Here is a 15,704-nt window from a genome sequence, read left to right as displayed (position 1 = left end):
CAAATCATGAAACTGCCATGACATATGCTTATTTGTATATCTGATGTAGAAGCAACCATCAATATGCACTCCTCAAGCTTTTATTGAGCAACTGTTTACAAGGTGTTTAACAGATCCTTAAGATTAAGTCACCTCATCACTAGATTCAAATTTTATAACTGACCTGCTACAAAAAGGAACGAACATTAAGTTTAGATGAGCCCTTTACATAAAGCTCTTTCCCAAACTAGGTCTTCCCAAGACTATCTTCCCAGGAAAAATTTTGATAACAAAGTATTAAGTTCAAGGATCTACTATTTTCCACTTGCAAAACCCCCATCTTTTTACAGCAGCATACTAGCTACCAAGCATCAAACACTTACTGAAAGTTTTAACGCTTAATACCTGAAGTGTTTCCTAAAAAATTGCTTTTGACTTCCTACATTAAGTGATTATCATCACTGGGTTCATCATAACAGGGTACATATACATTGCTGAAAGTGTTAGCATATGATATGAGCTACTCTTTTAAACCTTAAGTGTTCCATAAGCTCAACAGTAAGGAACATTAAGTGCAACAGGTCACTTAAAGCACAACAGAATACAATCTAGTTTGGTACTGAAGTAATTTTAATCCCATGACTCAAGTGCACTTGCAGAATAATATGACATCTTCATTCCTCCTTGGTTTATGTTGCCTCTGCCTCCGTAATTCTAGGAAACAGAACAGGTACTAGTTTAGAATCATTAACACTTTCAATCATTGAACAGTAAAAGTCACTACAAAACAATTTTAGCTTTCTGCATGCATGTCTCAATGTAATTTGAACATCATATTTTTTAAATAAAACCAGAGGCTCTTTCATCATTAAACTTCTATACATAAGGTTTTTAGACCCCCGCGTGAAATTAATGCACTTTAATCAACCTCAGATGTTATCAAGTGTGGGAATAATCCTTCCCAAAATTCATATCCCAACTTCTTGTCTCACCCAACACAAACCAGTTCACACAACTTTGGGGAAAAACTGGCTTCTCCATTTCTTATTTAAGAATGACTGTCTGCATTACTTTCCCAGCAAAATCCTTTTCCTTTGGAAAAAGGATGAAGCCCAATTATCTGTAAGATTGTCCCAAAATAATCAGGTAAGAGCCTCCAACCGATTCCTCTTTCAAATTCATCATTTGATTATCAAATGCCCCTTTCATGCATTCCCTTTGAAAAAGAAAGTGAATATTGTAAAAACAAAGATAAGATGTTACTTTTCTTCCCCAGGAGAAAGTGCATCAAGATCCTTATTGAAGACTAGATGATACAAGCCTCTCTTTCAGTAATAGTAAAACGGCAAGAAACAGCTTTAGTAGTTAATTTCAAAGAAAAAGAGGGCTGATTATAAATGCACAGTTTCTGTCAGAATCACTGACACCAGAAGTTCTCATAAGAAAGGAATTAGAACCTGATGATCTCCAACTCAAGAGCTGGTGCACTGCATGGATGTGATTAAGAGGGCAGTACTCCCAAGGCAAACACAGATTTCCCCTGAACCTATTCTATTCACAAGTACGTGGACGAAGAGTCACAGTCAGATTTGGTAACTCAGAGGTTGTAAAGGACATGGACACACTTGGACCCTGAAGTCACAAATTTCATGAAACGCTTGGAGACGCTCCACAAAGGATGGAGATGTGTATTTGGAAGCAACCCAGACTCAAAGGTTGATGAGATCCACCTTTGAAAGCAATCTATACAAATTTTAAAAGTGTCCTTGAACAGGAATATAGAAGAAAGATCCACTGAAGCTGCAAGTGTGACAAGGAAGCAAAAGTTTAAGTGTGTAACTGAGGTCCCATGAAGACCCAAAGAGAAAAGATTCAGATCCAATTAGGAACTAGTCAGGCAGGTAAATATATCCCCAAAACACCCAATACTTTCAATTAACTGTAGTATGGAAAAAGATAATTAACGAAGAGAAGGTCTGAGCTTGAACTCAAGCTTCAGACATTGTGTAAGTAGTGAGAGTAATTATTTCTCTTGTGGTCTCTAAGAGAGTATTAATATTTGGAATGCAACTGAGATGTCATGAAGTTCTTATGGAAGCAAGAGATCAAGGAAAGGCTTTTGATGAAGGCATTAAAATCCAAGTAGATAAAAGCAAGAAGTATCAAACATCAGTTGAAAAAAAAAAATTCGAGTAGAAGTAGGCATAGAATTTAAATCCTAAATTAGTGACTGCAGAGTGATGTGAGAGCTATGCCACCTAGGCTGTCACATTTACTCAAGCTGTATCTTAACATCTGGTATCAGCAACACTAAGAGAACAGAAGGCTCCTCCTCATCACAGACATTAAGAACAATTTTGATATGGATCAGATTGGGGCATTTATCTAACTATAATTAGCTGAAGTTTTTAGTCAAATGAGTTACCTGATTGGGCGGTTCTTAACAAGCAGTGACTGTATAACTAGCAACTATTTGCTCCTAACCTACATGTGCAGTAGAGAAACTTCTGGAACTACAGCCTTTGCATGTTTGCACAAACCTTTTCTTCCACAGAGTAACTCTTCACACTACAGATCAAGACTGACACAGCTAGTAAGGCCACACTGTTAAGAGTCCAAGTCAAGCAAGTTGTCCAAAATTAGTTTCAGAAATACTGAGCACTTTGAAGATGCACAACTAAGATAAAGGACACAGTCAAAACAGTTTCAGTGGCATTACTCCAGATATATACTGCTAAAAACACTTTTATACTGAGACAAAGTTCTAAAAGCCAATACTTCCAGTTCATTTCCAGACTTACCTTTTGAGTATTAACTGATGTAAAGACTCTTTCTCCTTGAAAACCAAAAGCAATTTCTTCCAACCAAACAGGAACTTCCTGCTGGGCCTACATAATTAGAAAAGTGAATTTAGAGACTCTGACTGATTTACCAATTCATATTAAGAGTTCTGTAACTGTTCCAAAGAAATAGCAATTGCTCAGTATATAAAGTGAAATCCTAGAGAACATAAAAAGTTAAACACTAAGATTTGAAACTTACATCTGAAAGCACTTTAACTAGAGATTGTGCAAGATGGCCATCTGAACTGTTATCAAAGAAGCAAACTGCTTTGCCTGTATTTCCACAACGACCAGTTCGTCCAATTCGGTGAACATACTCTTCAATGGTGGAAGGAAGATCAAAATTAATAACATGTTGAACGTTTTCAATATCCAGACCTCTTGCTGCCACTGAAGTTGCCACGAGAACTGGACATTTTCCAGAACGAAAATCCTGAAGAGCTACTTCTCTCTCTCTCTGTTCTCTGTCTCTACAAAGAAAGCAATGGTTAGAACGGGTGTCTCAAAAAATTTACATTATTATTTAAGATATAGGTTAAAAGGTCATGATTCATGGACAGAAATAGTTCTCGGGAGGCAAAAAGAAAAAACAGAACCCCCACACTACCAGTTTAGGTTTTCTGAATTTTTAACTGATTAGCAGTAACACACAGCAACTATTTTAACCTAAGTCTATAGAGAAATTAATTTTTTTAAAAGAACCAGAGATAGTCGTGTATTGAACTCACTGCCTCCCTAAGAAGATCCACTTGTTTAACTGATTATTTCTTCATGCCATAATTAGAAGTGCTTTTCCTACTGCTTTGTAGCAGGGAGCCAGAATAGCAAAGATGAAGTCTACCTAGACTCCTGCATAGGCCATTTTTCAGACACACTAGAAAGTGTGACCAAACAGTACAGAACTTGCCTTTTGTTTATCATCATGTTAGAACACTAGATTTGCTCTGGGGTTAGCATTTTTAAAGAATATTTATAGATTATCCAGCACTTCAATACAGTAGATCAGAGTTTAACTCATGTTCTTTGTTGTCTAAATGAGAAAACAAATTAGAAAGCTAGAACACAGTGCTCTTTTGAATCTAACTTGGGACATTTAGTGAAGCCTGGTATGACTACTATTCCAGAGAAGAGCAACTATCCTAACAAACTGCAACTCGAAAAACTCAAGTGAATCAGAAATCAGTAACATTCATGGCAGTTCAGCATCTTCTGTGGAACCAGTTATTCTCTTTGTAAGTACACCTTAACTCACAGTGTAATAATTCCACAGAAATGGGTTAAGAACCTCTTCCCACACAAGACAAGTTGTGCAACAGCAATTCACATTAGCCAAGGACAGGTCAGATCTTCTCAAAATGACCCTTCACACACCTGTAAAACTGATAGGGCACAGGATACACACAAACACCTTGTATCTGTGTACTAAGACCATTTCAACCCATCTGCAACCTTGATAGTCTGATGTTTGTCAGAACACTGCCCAAAGCATCATTTTATTGGCAAGACTTCAAGTCCCCTCCTCCTATTACAAGATGAAAAATATTGCAAAATTACATTTTTGATGTGCTACATTTCACTGGGAATCTTAAGATTCAGTTTGTTGTCCTACATTATGACTTGTAAACAAACACCACAGAACTACATTCCAGCTCATTATGTGAAAGACAGACCATCTTTTCAGATGGGTTTAGACCTGGAATTAGCAACTATTTCACCTTCTTTCTCAACATTTTTTCAGGTATGCAACACTAATGAGTAGACTACAAACACAAGTTAGAAGCATCTTCTCTTTATATCAATCTCCATATGAATGCTATGTCCATGAACACATCAAGCAGGCAGAAATGACAGCATCAAAAAATCTGTATGGTACACGACTCATCACTTTGAGGAAGCCTGTAAGACAGAGTGGAAGGTCCACAACTGCTGCTTGAATTTACGAAGATCATCTCACCAGTAACACCAAAAGGTCTGGTTGTGGTCACAAAAATGATGACAAAAACTACATAAAAACAACAGTTGATTCTACTAAATTTATTACATACTAATTCTTTTTTTTTTTTTTTTTTAAGCACTAGGCATAAGATTCTCCAGTTCATATACAGCATTTGAAGTGTGGTCAACCAGAAAGATGTATACTCAGCAAATGCTGTAAGAACTGGCCTTCAGAAACACTACGTTCTCAACTGGGCAGAGCTGCTGAGGATTACAGGGCTATCTGAAACAAGGCAAGCTAAGTCACACAGATATGGCCAAACATAAAAACTCAATAAAAGCTCCTCATAACATACTGTATTAAGTGACTTTCACTTGATACCATTACCTGACTTTCACTTTAAAAATACTTACCCATGGATGCTAGTGGCTGATATTTTTTCTTGACAAAGAAAGGCTGCAATGTAGTCTGCTTTTTTCTTTTTGTCCACAAACACCATGGTTCGTTCATGACCTATGTTAAACAAGAGTTCAGACCCACTGCAGTTTGAAACCTAATGCATTTTCACTATTCACAGTTGCAGTTACTTATATAAACACCTAATATCAGAATGGGTTTTGAATAAAGTCTTTAAGATATGATTGTACTTGTTTGTGTTCAAATAACTAAATTCAGTCCATCAATTTCTAGATCAACACAGAAACCTAGGTGAAGACAAGTGCATTGTATTTTCCTCCTCAATAAAAGGAAGAAATGAATGTTGGTTCTCTGTGATGAAGTATGCATTCCCTTTCTACAGCATGTGGCTAAAAGCAGCACGCCATTCTGAGCACTGAACAGCAAGGTACACAGACCATTTTTTAATTCCAAACTCCCTCCCAGTTTTCAGCATTAAAACTTAAGATACATTCAGAGCAAAAATGGAAAAATCCCAGCAATTAACAAAATACAGGCCCAAATGTTCATGTAACAAATTTAATACACCTATAATCTGTAGATAACACCCCCAGATGCTAAAGTATTGTAATTGACCATATAAAGAAACTAACCATCTGGGAAGCTTGTCTGCTAGTACTCAATAGAGATGAAACCTTGACAAATACCCATAACACAAATACGCCTAAAAATCTAGAATTCCCCGAAGTCTGCTTCAAGCTTCAATCAGTAGTCTTGTAAAGCGTGTAACACACATAATAGAAAGGAATCATGACCTGGTCAACAGCAAGAGGACAAGTTTAAAACCAAGCATTTTTGTCTTCCCTGGAAAACGATTAGCAATAAGGAAAGTTACCTATGCTTTGTAGAATTTCTATCAGTTTATCCCTCTTGGAATACTGAGGAACCTGAAGAATATTTTGCTGAACATCACTGCAAGCTCCACCCACGTGTCCAACAACAACAAACAAATAATCAGTTTTCAAAAATTCACTAGCCAGCCTTGAAAAGAAACAAAATTGAGCAACATGAAGTCTATTACATAGCTTATTTTTGCTTTAAGATCAAGTAACTTCGTTTATGCTTAAGCAACCCACACAACAAATACTTGTATCATTCCTCACAAGGCAGAGAATATAAGCAGTCATATGCACATTTTTTAAAAAGCTAAGAATCTGTATTGTTTTCTAGACAGCTGTACAAAAAAACACGTAAGAAGGTGTACAGACTGATTACATCCCTGCAGCTTTTCATAATACAAACACTGCATTTTCTAACCATCTCAGAAACAGTTCCACATACATGCTTGCAATAAAATGGGTTACTGATATATATGCTCACAGAACCATTCTCAGGGTACTACTTCATCACTAGCTGGAGGGACAGGGGAAAATCCTACACAGGCCAGAATTCAAAATAGGCCTCCAAGAGACCGCCATACTTTTTGACTGTTCAACAAAAGCAGTGCTTAAAAACAGAGTTTACTACATGGCATTTATTTACCAGTTGCTATAGGCAAGAGTCAAGTTTTGTTCAGACAGCATTCCTCTTCAGTTTGCCCTTGCATAAGTGATCTTATCTGAGAGATCAAACTTGCCAAAATAGGTAATTCCTTGGAATGCCCCACAATACTTGAGAGTTCTACTAAATTGTTATTAATGTATCAATACACAAGTGTGCTTCATGTCCAGTGTACACACAGCAGTTTCTACTGCAGTAAAATTCAGATGGTAAACAAGTCAACCTTTAACTGAAAATAGGCAATCTCAAGCTTTAGAACAAATTCCTAAAAAAGAGGAAAATCTTAAGAATGTTAAAGGACTGCCACTGCCCTAAGGACTTGAATCTCTTGCCTGATTTATCAGTGTAATTGCCACTGAAACGGTGTTTTTCATAGCAAATAAAGGAAGTTACCAGAAATTTAAATGTGTTTGGTCTTAAGATCTGAGTGGTTTAAGAACTCAGAGAGACATGAAGATCTAAACTGAAAGTAAAAGGCAAGTTTAAACTCTCTGAAAATGAACAGTAAACAAAAACACAAAGGGAGAGAAGAAAGAAAAGACCTTTTAATGAGAGATATAAAGCCCCAAATGCTAAGCTGAAGTTCACCAGTCACCTAGGAAATACATGGTTCTCTCAACTCAGGTGCACAGGAAGAGCCTTCATGATCAGACCAAAGGTTTATGTAACAGCAGAGACCCAAATTCAGGTACAAAACCAAAGAGTATCTTAAAACTAAATCTGATTACATTCACTGAATAGAAGTGCAGGAGCCTGAACCCAGCAGGGCCAAAGAACCTTGTCCTATACTACCAAAACCAGTATACTGTCCAAAGTTGTTTTGATAGCAGAGTATGGGAAAACATTAGCTTTCCTGACTCCAGAATCAGAAAGGCAGTAAATCAGGAAGTGACTCACTCCAGACAACATGGGTTTTCACTCTCTAAAATGACAGCATCACCTTTAGGCATTCCAGCTTCAAAAGGTTACAAGATTATTATTATGCACTACTAAACCATGACCCAAGCACTCAGGTTTCTGAAGTTTAAGTCTTCTACCAGCACTTGTAAATCCTGCAAGACTGACAGTAGAAAGGTAGATCTGTTTTGGTTTGGTTTTGGGGTTTTTTTTTTTTTTTTTTTCATTGAACAGAAGCAGACAGTAAACCTCTTGCACAGTTGAAGGGATCTCTTCCTTTCAGATGCTAGTAGTTACAGGACTGTCTACTCCTCCCTCAGTATGTAGCAAAATCACACAGCAAGAGCATTAGCGAAAACACACTGATGAAAACAGGTCTAGAGATCAAGGGATCAAGATTCCCCTCTCAGCCCCAAAACCTGAGCCAATCAGAGCATGCTGTGCATCTTAAAGGGAGACACACCTGATCTCTTCCCAGGATGCAGTGCAAAGTGAGACCACATTCCCACACAAACAGTAAACACATGGAATGAACATGAACCACACTCATGTACAGTATCATTTGAGCACTTGATTCCCAGCTGTGGAAACAAGGTCGTTATTAGTTCACATGATCTTCTTTCAATACAAAAAAACTCTGTGAAAAAAGTATTGACTGAGGAACCAAAGCCACAATAGGTGACTTAAGACTGAGTTTAAAGTTAATTCAATCCTACTTAAAGAAAGGCGATTCATCTCCCCAACAGCTGTCAGTATTAACTGACCAAAAGGGGGAAAGCAGCCCATTCCCCTCTCTCAGTCAACTACTAAAGATGTTTTCTGCCCAGCTCAAAAAAGGTCTTTGAGGCTTTTTGAAGGCTGGAAGTTGTCAGGATTTGACTCACTCAAGTACTAACATAGTTCACTGCAATGGTCTGATCAGCTTACCTGGTCCCAAACTGTATTTATGCTTACTGGTATTTTTTGGTCATACTGTCACAACAGTATCCCTACCACAAGAGCCACCAAAATTATGTTCAACTGCTCAAATTGAAGTTTAGACTCCACTGATTTAAGAATGAGTATTCAGATGCCTGTCTCTTCAGAAGTAGAATACTGAAAAATTGCCATCCACCTACAGAGAATGAAGTGTTTTGTTCTGCTACTCCCAGGCTCAGCAACGCCACTACCAATTGTTGAAGACTGTTCTCTCAGAGTCTGGAAAGTGGAACTGTAAGGGTAGTGAGTAGTAGAACTGTAAGATATATCCTAAACTCATTTGTGGAAGCTTTAAAACTACTGAAAACAAATAGCACTTATGCATGTAAATAGGAATTGTATATCAGTAATTGGGATGTCTGGTTATATTATGTCCTGGTGCCAAAGATGGTGCTACCAGTGCTGCCCATGAAACAGTAAGATCACTGTTTTTGAGCTTGCACAGATGTGGTGGGGGAGGGACAAGAAACAAACAGGAGCAGTATGAGGACTTCTGCAGAAATGGAATTTAAAAGCCTTCAGACAAATTTTGTAAGTCCCCACCTAAATTAAACAGTTAATCTATGCAAGTTACTAGTTATGTTACCTTAAAAAAAAGGAGAAGTCTTCAGCAAGGAATGTTAACATCATAGCTTTTCAGTATCTTCTAGCAAGATTATAAGCTTTTAAACATAAGGTGTGCTCTTAACAATTCTTCAGACATTTAGCTCCCTACAAGAATGTCTTCAGATATATTTCCGTTTTAACTTCACTCACCTCTGAACTTCTTCAGGGAAAGTGGCACTAAACATTAATGTTTGACGTTTGTCTTTTGGTGGCATGCTTGGGTGAGAAATCAGCTTCTTCATATCTAACCCAAAACCCATATCAAGCATGCGGTCCGCTTCATCTAGCACCAAATATTTCACATTATTCAAACCAATCTGCAAGTATTTCAGTGAAAGAAAAACTGTATTGGTTCACTGACAGTATACACTTATAGAATGAGCTAATTGCCAAAATCCACCTTTTACTTATTTCTTTCTAGTAGAAGTTAATTATTCACAAATAAAAGCCTACGTGCATTATATTTTATTTGCATCGCAACCTCTACTTAACTTTTTAATCTGCACCAATTCTAATAGTATATGTACACTGAAGTGCTTCAGAACTTGGTTCATCTATGTAAACAGAGATAGAGCCTACAGATCGACTATTATTCAACACATCTATTTTGAAATTACGTCCAAGTTTTAGAAAGATTCTTTCATATAACCCCCACACATTCTCAAAAAACTCCTTGTTCTGAAAAAAATTATGTCAGAAAGCATTATTAAGGACATTACAACTTCACTGTTGCTGACGAAGACTGTCATTTTGACTAGAAGCCTGACAACCGCAGAAAGCCAATCTCCAGTTTATTACCAAGAAGTGTTTTTCCAAGCTTCTTTTGCCTAATGCAATAACACTAAGCTACCATTATAATATGTAGCAATTTCAATTTGAACTTATAATTGCTGGAAAAATAAAAATTCAAATACAACATTACACCTGGTGTTTTTTAATATTTTGAATAAAATCAACATTCAAATAATATTAACATAGTTCCAGACAGATAAAAGCTATTGTAGCAAAACAAACAGGACACGAAATGAAAATCTGCTATGGAATTTTCTACGAGAACAAAGAGAAGGTGCTCCATGTATTTAAACTATAAAATTTAATTGCCAAGCACACTGCAGCCAGTTAGATTTAGACTGTTATTTTCCAATGGGCCCTGAAAGTGACGGAAGAGATCTGGACTTACGCTACTCAAAAACTTCATGGTATTTAGATATTCCAAGAAAAGCTCATTTGTATTTTAAGTAAGTGCCTCTACAAAGGCACCATACTGACTGATTTTCATGGCTCTATCTTTGCTTCTATCAAATTTGAAGAATGAAAAACAGTATGTAAGAAGTTAAGAGTGTTTAGGGAATTCAGATTAAATTTTAAGATCTTACCTTCTCTCTTCCAATGATGTCTAGAAGCCTTCCTGGAGTGGCACATAGTATATTACAGCCTTGCATTACCTGACGAATTGAATGACCTGTTTGTGTACCTCCATAGATCACCACAGGCCTTATACAAGTTCTATTATACAGAAAAAAATGTGGATTAATTATGTAAGTATGCAAACAGTATTGTTTCATGAAAGTATGTAAAAAATCATCAGATCTACCATAAAACAGCTTAGAGTAGTCCAATTCCTTCACCATACAGCATAGTTTATAACCAAAAGCAGGACCCAAGACGAGAAACTCAATTCTCCATAAGCTCAAAGTTCCCACTCATACTACATAAGAGAGGCTGCACAGGTGGCTTATTTGGAAAGAGCACTTCATTTCACCTGTATTCCTCCCTCTCCCTTCAACTGAGTTACTGGCAGTAAGAGCCAAAATGGTGTTAGACATTGTCCCCTTTTATACAGCACACTTAGAAAAAGGAGAACCAAATATATGCCTTTAGAGCTTCAGAAGTAATCTTTCCACACCTTGAAAGGACAGTGCAACAAAAAAAAAAATACACAGGTAGATCTTTGAAAAGCAACTAATCACACTGGCCATGTAGTGTGCTACTCAAGAATTAGACTGCAAACCCATTCAAATGCTAAACTACTTAGGTTTTACTTCCTGCTAAGGTTTTTGGTTAGATCTACTGAGTAGAACTACATCAGATATTCTTCTCTGTAGAAAACGACCTCTAAGAGCAAGAACTACCTTACACAGCTGAAGAGCAAGTTTACAAGCTTATCTTTATAACCTCCTGCTAAGGCTTTTACATGCATGCAATGAGTATTTTCATACTCAAATTCAAACTGTCTATTCTTGAAGATACTAATTCAGCTTCATATGCAACAGTGGCAAATCAGATAAACCTGGTAAATTTTTACCAGGTTTAACTGGAACTTTTCAGAAAGCTTTAGTCAAGAACAGAAACAGGTTGGACTCATAACATTTCAACACTTATCCGGTATCAATTAATATAAATATTCCATATTCCTATTTGTGAACTAAACCAAAGACCTTAAGAATATCATGAATCTGAACTGAGCAATATGCATGCAATTCTTTAGAGGCAACAGATTCACACCCTGATATTGTTTAACTGCCCCCCAAATGTAGGTTATCTTGCTGTAGCAGAAGCTTTCTCAATTCAAAAGCTATTCTGTTGTGAAATAATTTGTATCTAGTTTAAAATAGCACAATTAATAGAACTAGCTACATAGTTAGAACAGTTTTAGGGATTAAGCAGCTTTTAGTAATGCGCTTACTAAGCAGATAGCAAACATGATGGTACTTCCCAAAGGCAGAGACAGCCTCCAAGCATAACTTTGCATGAACGAGCAAAGTCAAGTCTAATTTCACCCACTGGATTTTGCACTGATGATATTCTCCATTCCATCTAACAGTAACAAGCTATTACAGACAACAAATTTAATTCTCTTCCTGTGCACTGGTGAAACCTATCACTTAGCAGCAGAAAGATCACTGGCAAACTGCTGCAAATGTACTCTCACACAACACCCAAGAACCCAATGACAAGTTTAGACCTTTTGTTCTGTTTTGAAAAAGCAGAGCTAAAAGAGCTTGCTTGAGCTGTGAAATTTCTGTCCAAGACCAGAAACACTTGGAAGTACAGAGTTATTAGAAACCATCACTGGAAGTTAACTAAAAATCCCTAACACATACCTCTATTTTTGTCAAGATAAAAAATAAAAGTGAGTATAAATTATATAAGGCAAGCTAAATTTAAACTACTTCATTTAAGAAATTTCATTTTTCTCATCGGTGAAGATGTGACACAAGTTTAGTACTTATCTCCTCTTCAAGCTGGAGTAAGCCCCCCGCCCCCCCCCCATCAGGAAGAATAGACGTTTAAATCCCTAGCCATATAGTAAGAAACCTGCCAGCCACTATTACCATCTAAATTCAAGTGCTTGTAGTCATTCAATTGGCACAGAAAAAAGGTTGAAAGTATGCATGAAGAAAATAAAGCACTGCTGATTCAAACAAAGTAGTAATCAATACCAGGCAACAGTGCCAAAGCTTACCCATACACAAATTTCCTTGCTTCTAGGAAGATCTGATTTATCAGTTCTCTAGTTGGGGCGACAATAATACATTCTGGTTCTTGCTGCTCTTTAAAGCTACTGGCAGTTACGCCATCTCTCATCATGTGGGCCACAATGGGCAGAAGAAAAGCTGCCTAAAAAAAAAAAGTCAGCATTTATGCTGTTTAGCCTTAAAGCTTTCATCAGTCACACTAAAAGCTGCGTATCAATCTTAAAGCTAGAATAATACAGCACACTATCAACTTCAAGGAAATCAGAATGCAAAAGGATCGAACTGAATGTGCTACAGAACATTTGATCTTATTTCTTCTTAGTTTAAGAAGCATGAAAGTTTCTCTGGACTGTAAGTGTCTAGTAAGGCAGGAACAGAGTCATGCACTACCTAACTTCTGGGTTCTTCAGGCAGTTCCACACACCATGCTGACATACATTGGTAACTGTGTACCCCAGGATCAAAACCCCTCCTTAACATTTACTTATAAGCTTTACATTATCATCAGTAGATTTGTAAGGTAACCACGCATCACCATTCTCAAGACTACTACAACAGCAGATCAGTTTGCAACACAACTGCACCAGCACCCTTACTTCCATGTAAGACTAGTTACCCCAAAACAGAATCTGTACAGCAGTCCCAAAAGCATTCAGAATATTTATAGCGTAAGCTTTGGGCATTTCCCCCTCTGCAAACAGAAGATGTTTTTCAAAACAACAAAGCTAGAATTTCACACTATACTGAATGGCAAAAAGCGATACTTAATATCCAAATATTCTCATACAGAGTTGTCAGTGGTTAGATATGGGTACATTAGTTTAACAAGTTGAGACAACCGTCAACTCTCAACACTGTTCCATGATTAATACTGGAACACCTAAAACTAAGTCGGACGCAGATCAGATTTGATCAAATGAAGCATGACAAACCAGCACAACACACTGTTAAAATCTGGCATAAGTTTAAAAAAAACAAAACAAAACAATACATAAAACACACATACCAACACAAAAAAACCCAACCAGCACAAAACCCCACACAACACAGAAACACCAACTTTCAATTGCTGAGTTTTTCTCATCAGCAGTTTCTGTAAGTGCCTATACTTCTGAATCCATATCTGTAGCCCTGAAGGCCTGCTGTATCAAGACAACAGTTCACTGAAATGTAAAAGAAATTCAGCCAAAAAATGCGACAATCCATCCATCATTCATATCTGTGCTTAATACTACGCCCGCCACTGCAGTGCAAGTTAAATCATTACACAACAAGCTGTGAAGCATCTGGCACATGAAGACTGAGGCATCCACCTGAAGTACAAGGTCACACACTTCCAGTGTTACAAATACTACACAAAATGCTTACAGTTTTTCCCGATCCTGTCTGGGCACATGCCATTAAATCCCGTCCTGCCAGTATAATAGGAATGCTGTACTTCTGCACTGGAGTAAGTTTAGAGTATCCAGCTTTAGCAATGTTCATGTTTAAAGTCTGACAGAGGTTAGCTTCTTCAAAAGCCTGTAAGAGAAAAAATTATTAATAGCACACATCCACAGAAGTTAAAGTTTAAAAACTGAGATGCTTACCATAGGATACAGACATCCAAACACTAAAAAGTATTAACTTTTGATGGGGTGTCACCAGTCATCTAGATTGCCAAGGCTCCTACAGGTAAAAAACCCCAAAGGTTTCTTCAACCTGTTCATGTCATTCAAGTCAAGCTGTTTGTAGGACAGTGAAGGCCTTCAGCTGGTTTTACTAGCTTTGATGGAAAACTGCTCAGAAGCTATACATCTGGATTCAAGCAGGTAAACATCATGGCATGCTACAAAAAACAAACTCTTCAGTTTGATTTCACATAGGAGATACACACTTAGTCTCTGTGCTAAAACTAGTAAGGGGAGCTAAAGCAAGATCCCTATCGAGGGCCGTCAAAAGCATCATACATTACAAAATCACTCAACTTCAGTGAGAAAACCTTTCAGAAGATGGATGGGGAAAAAACCACTGCATCTTCTCTTTCGATACAGGTGCTACTATGCCCTCCGCCCTTCTTCCTCATTCGTCCCCTAAAAGGAGCCTTTTTTTTTTTCCAAACAGTAGCCCACATGGTATGGAGTAGAAGTGAAGTTAAACAATAAACAGCAGTCACAGAAAACAGGGATAGAAATTACTTCAAACACCTCTCTCTGTCCAAATGAAAAGTATTCCGACAGGTGTTCCTTTACACTGTTAAAGATCCGCCAGTAACAGACTTCAACAAGATGACTCTACCAGCCTTCCCAGAAACTGCTGCCAAAGACCTCCTCCTTTCAAGATCTAAACTGGTATTTTTCTGCAATTTAAGGACCATACTTCCTATCCATTCAGTATGACTTTCTCTGGGCCATTTCTGTAGTTTGTCAATGTAATTTTGAATTCAATTTGTATCTTTCAAATGGGCAGCATCTCCTTCCAACATACTACGGTCTGCATGATTCAAAATCTTTATTAGTATTTTCTTTAGCAGTGAATATTAGACTCAGTGTACATCCTTGCAGAATCACACTCAACATAAACCCTGATATTAATGAGTTCACTAACCAGTAATGGTGCTGGAGGGTCAAGTCCTGACACTTCGACAACATTTTCATCATACTTGTTAAAATTAATTCCTGTCTGATAACGTGCAAAGATGGCTTGTTCATCATCAGGTGGAGGAGGGGGCACGTAAGTCACCTTTGGACCTTAAGAACAGAAACACTCAAATTCATGAACAATATAAAGAAAACTTAAACTAAAACTATTTGAAGTATGGAGCTATTGAAGTTCATTTCAGTGGGATGTCACTTAGACTTCTCTCCACTTTCCAGGAAGGAAAGAAATTTCACAAATGAATTCTATTAGAACTTAGTTTTATACTACTAGACCTAAAACTCACTTACAAGTGTAAGTCACACTTTTGTAAAGCGTTCTTGTCTCACATTTGCTCAAGGACCAGACCTTACTTTGACACCAATTTAATTAATCTCTACCATCATGCAAAAA

The 15,704-nt window shown here is 37.3% G+C and overlaps 1 protein-coding gene across 1 annotated transcript in view; it reads right to left on the bottom strand.

The window, feature by feature from the left end:
• Positions 1 to 609: 609 nt before the first annotated feature.
• DDX4 (DEAD-box helicase 4) overlaps positions 610 to 15,704 on the bottom strand; it is a 29,699-nt gene continuing 14,604 nt past the window's right edge. Inside the window, exons 8-17 of the mRNA XM_075726417.1 lie at positions 15,261 to 15,403; positions 14,043 to 14,195; positions 12,662 to 12,816; positions 10,572 to 10,701; positions 9,346 to 9,512; positions 6,050 to 6,195; positions 5,172 to 5,271; positions 3,022 to 3,292; positions 2,781 to 2,867; positions 610 to 693 (exon numbers count right to left, since the gene is read on the bottom strand). Coding sequence (XP_075582532.1) covers positions 610 to 693; positions 2,781 to 2,867; positions 3,022 to 3,292; positions 5,172 to 5,271; positions 6,050 to 6,195; positions 9,346 to 9,512; positions 10,572 to 10,701; positions 12,662 to 12,816; positions 14,043 to 14,195; positions 15,261 to 15,403 — 1,436 coding nt within the window. The remainder of the gene's footprint in view (positions 694 to 2,780; positions 2,868 to 3,021; positions 3,293 to 5,171; positions 5,272 to 6,049; positions 6,196 to 9,345; positions 9,513 to 10,571; positions 10,702 to 12,661; positions 12,817 to 14,042; positions 14,196 to 15,260; positions 15,404 to 15,704) is intronic.

The sequence above is a fragment of the Pelecanus crispus genome, chromosome Z (genome assembly GCF_030463565.1).
Source record: "Pelecanus crispus isolate bPelCri1 chromosome Z, bPelCri1.pri, whole genome shotgun sequence".
NCBI classification, from domain to species: Eukaryota; Metazoa; Chordata; class Aves; order Pelecaniformes; family Pelecanidae; genus Pelecanus; species Pelecanus crispus.
Note: the sequence above shows the minus strand (reverse complement) of the source record. Positions and strands in the feature narration are given on the sequence as shown.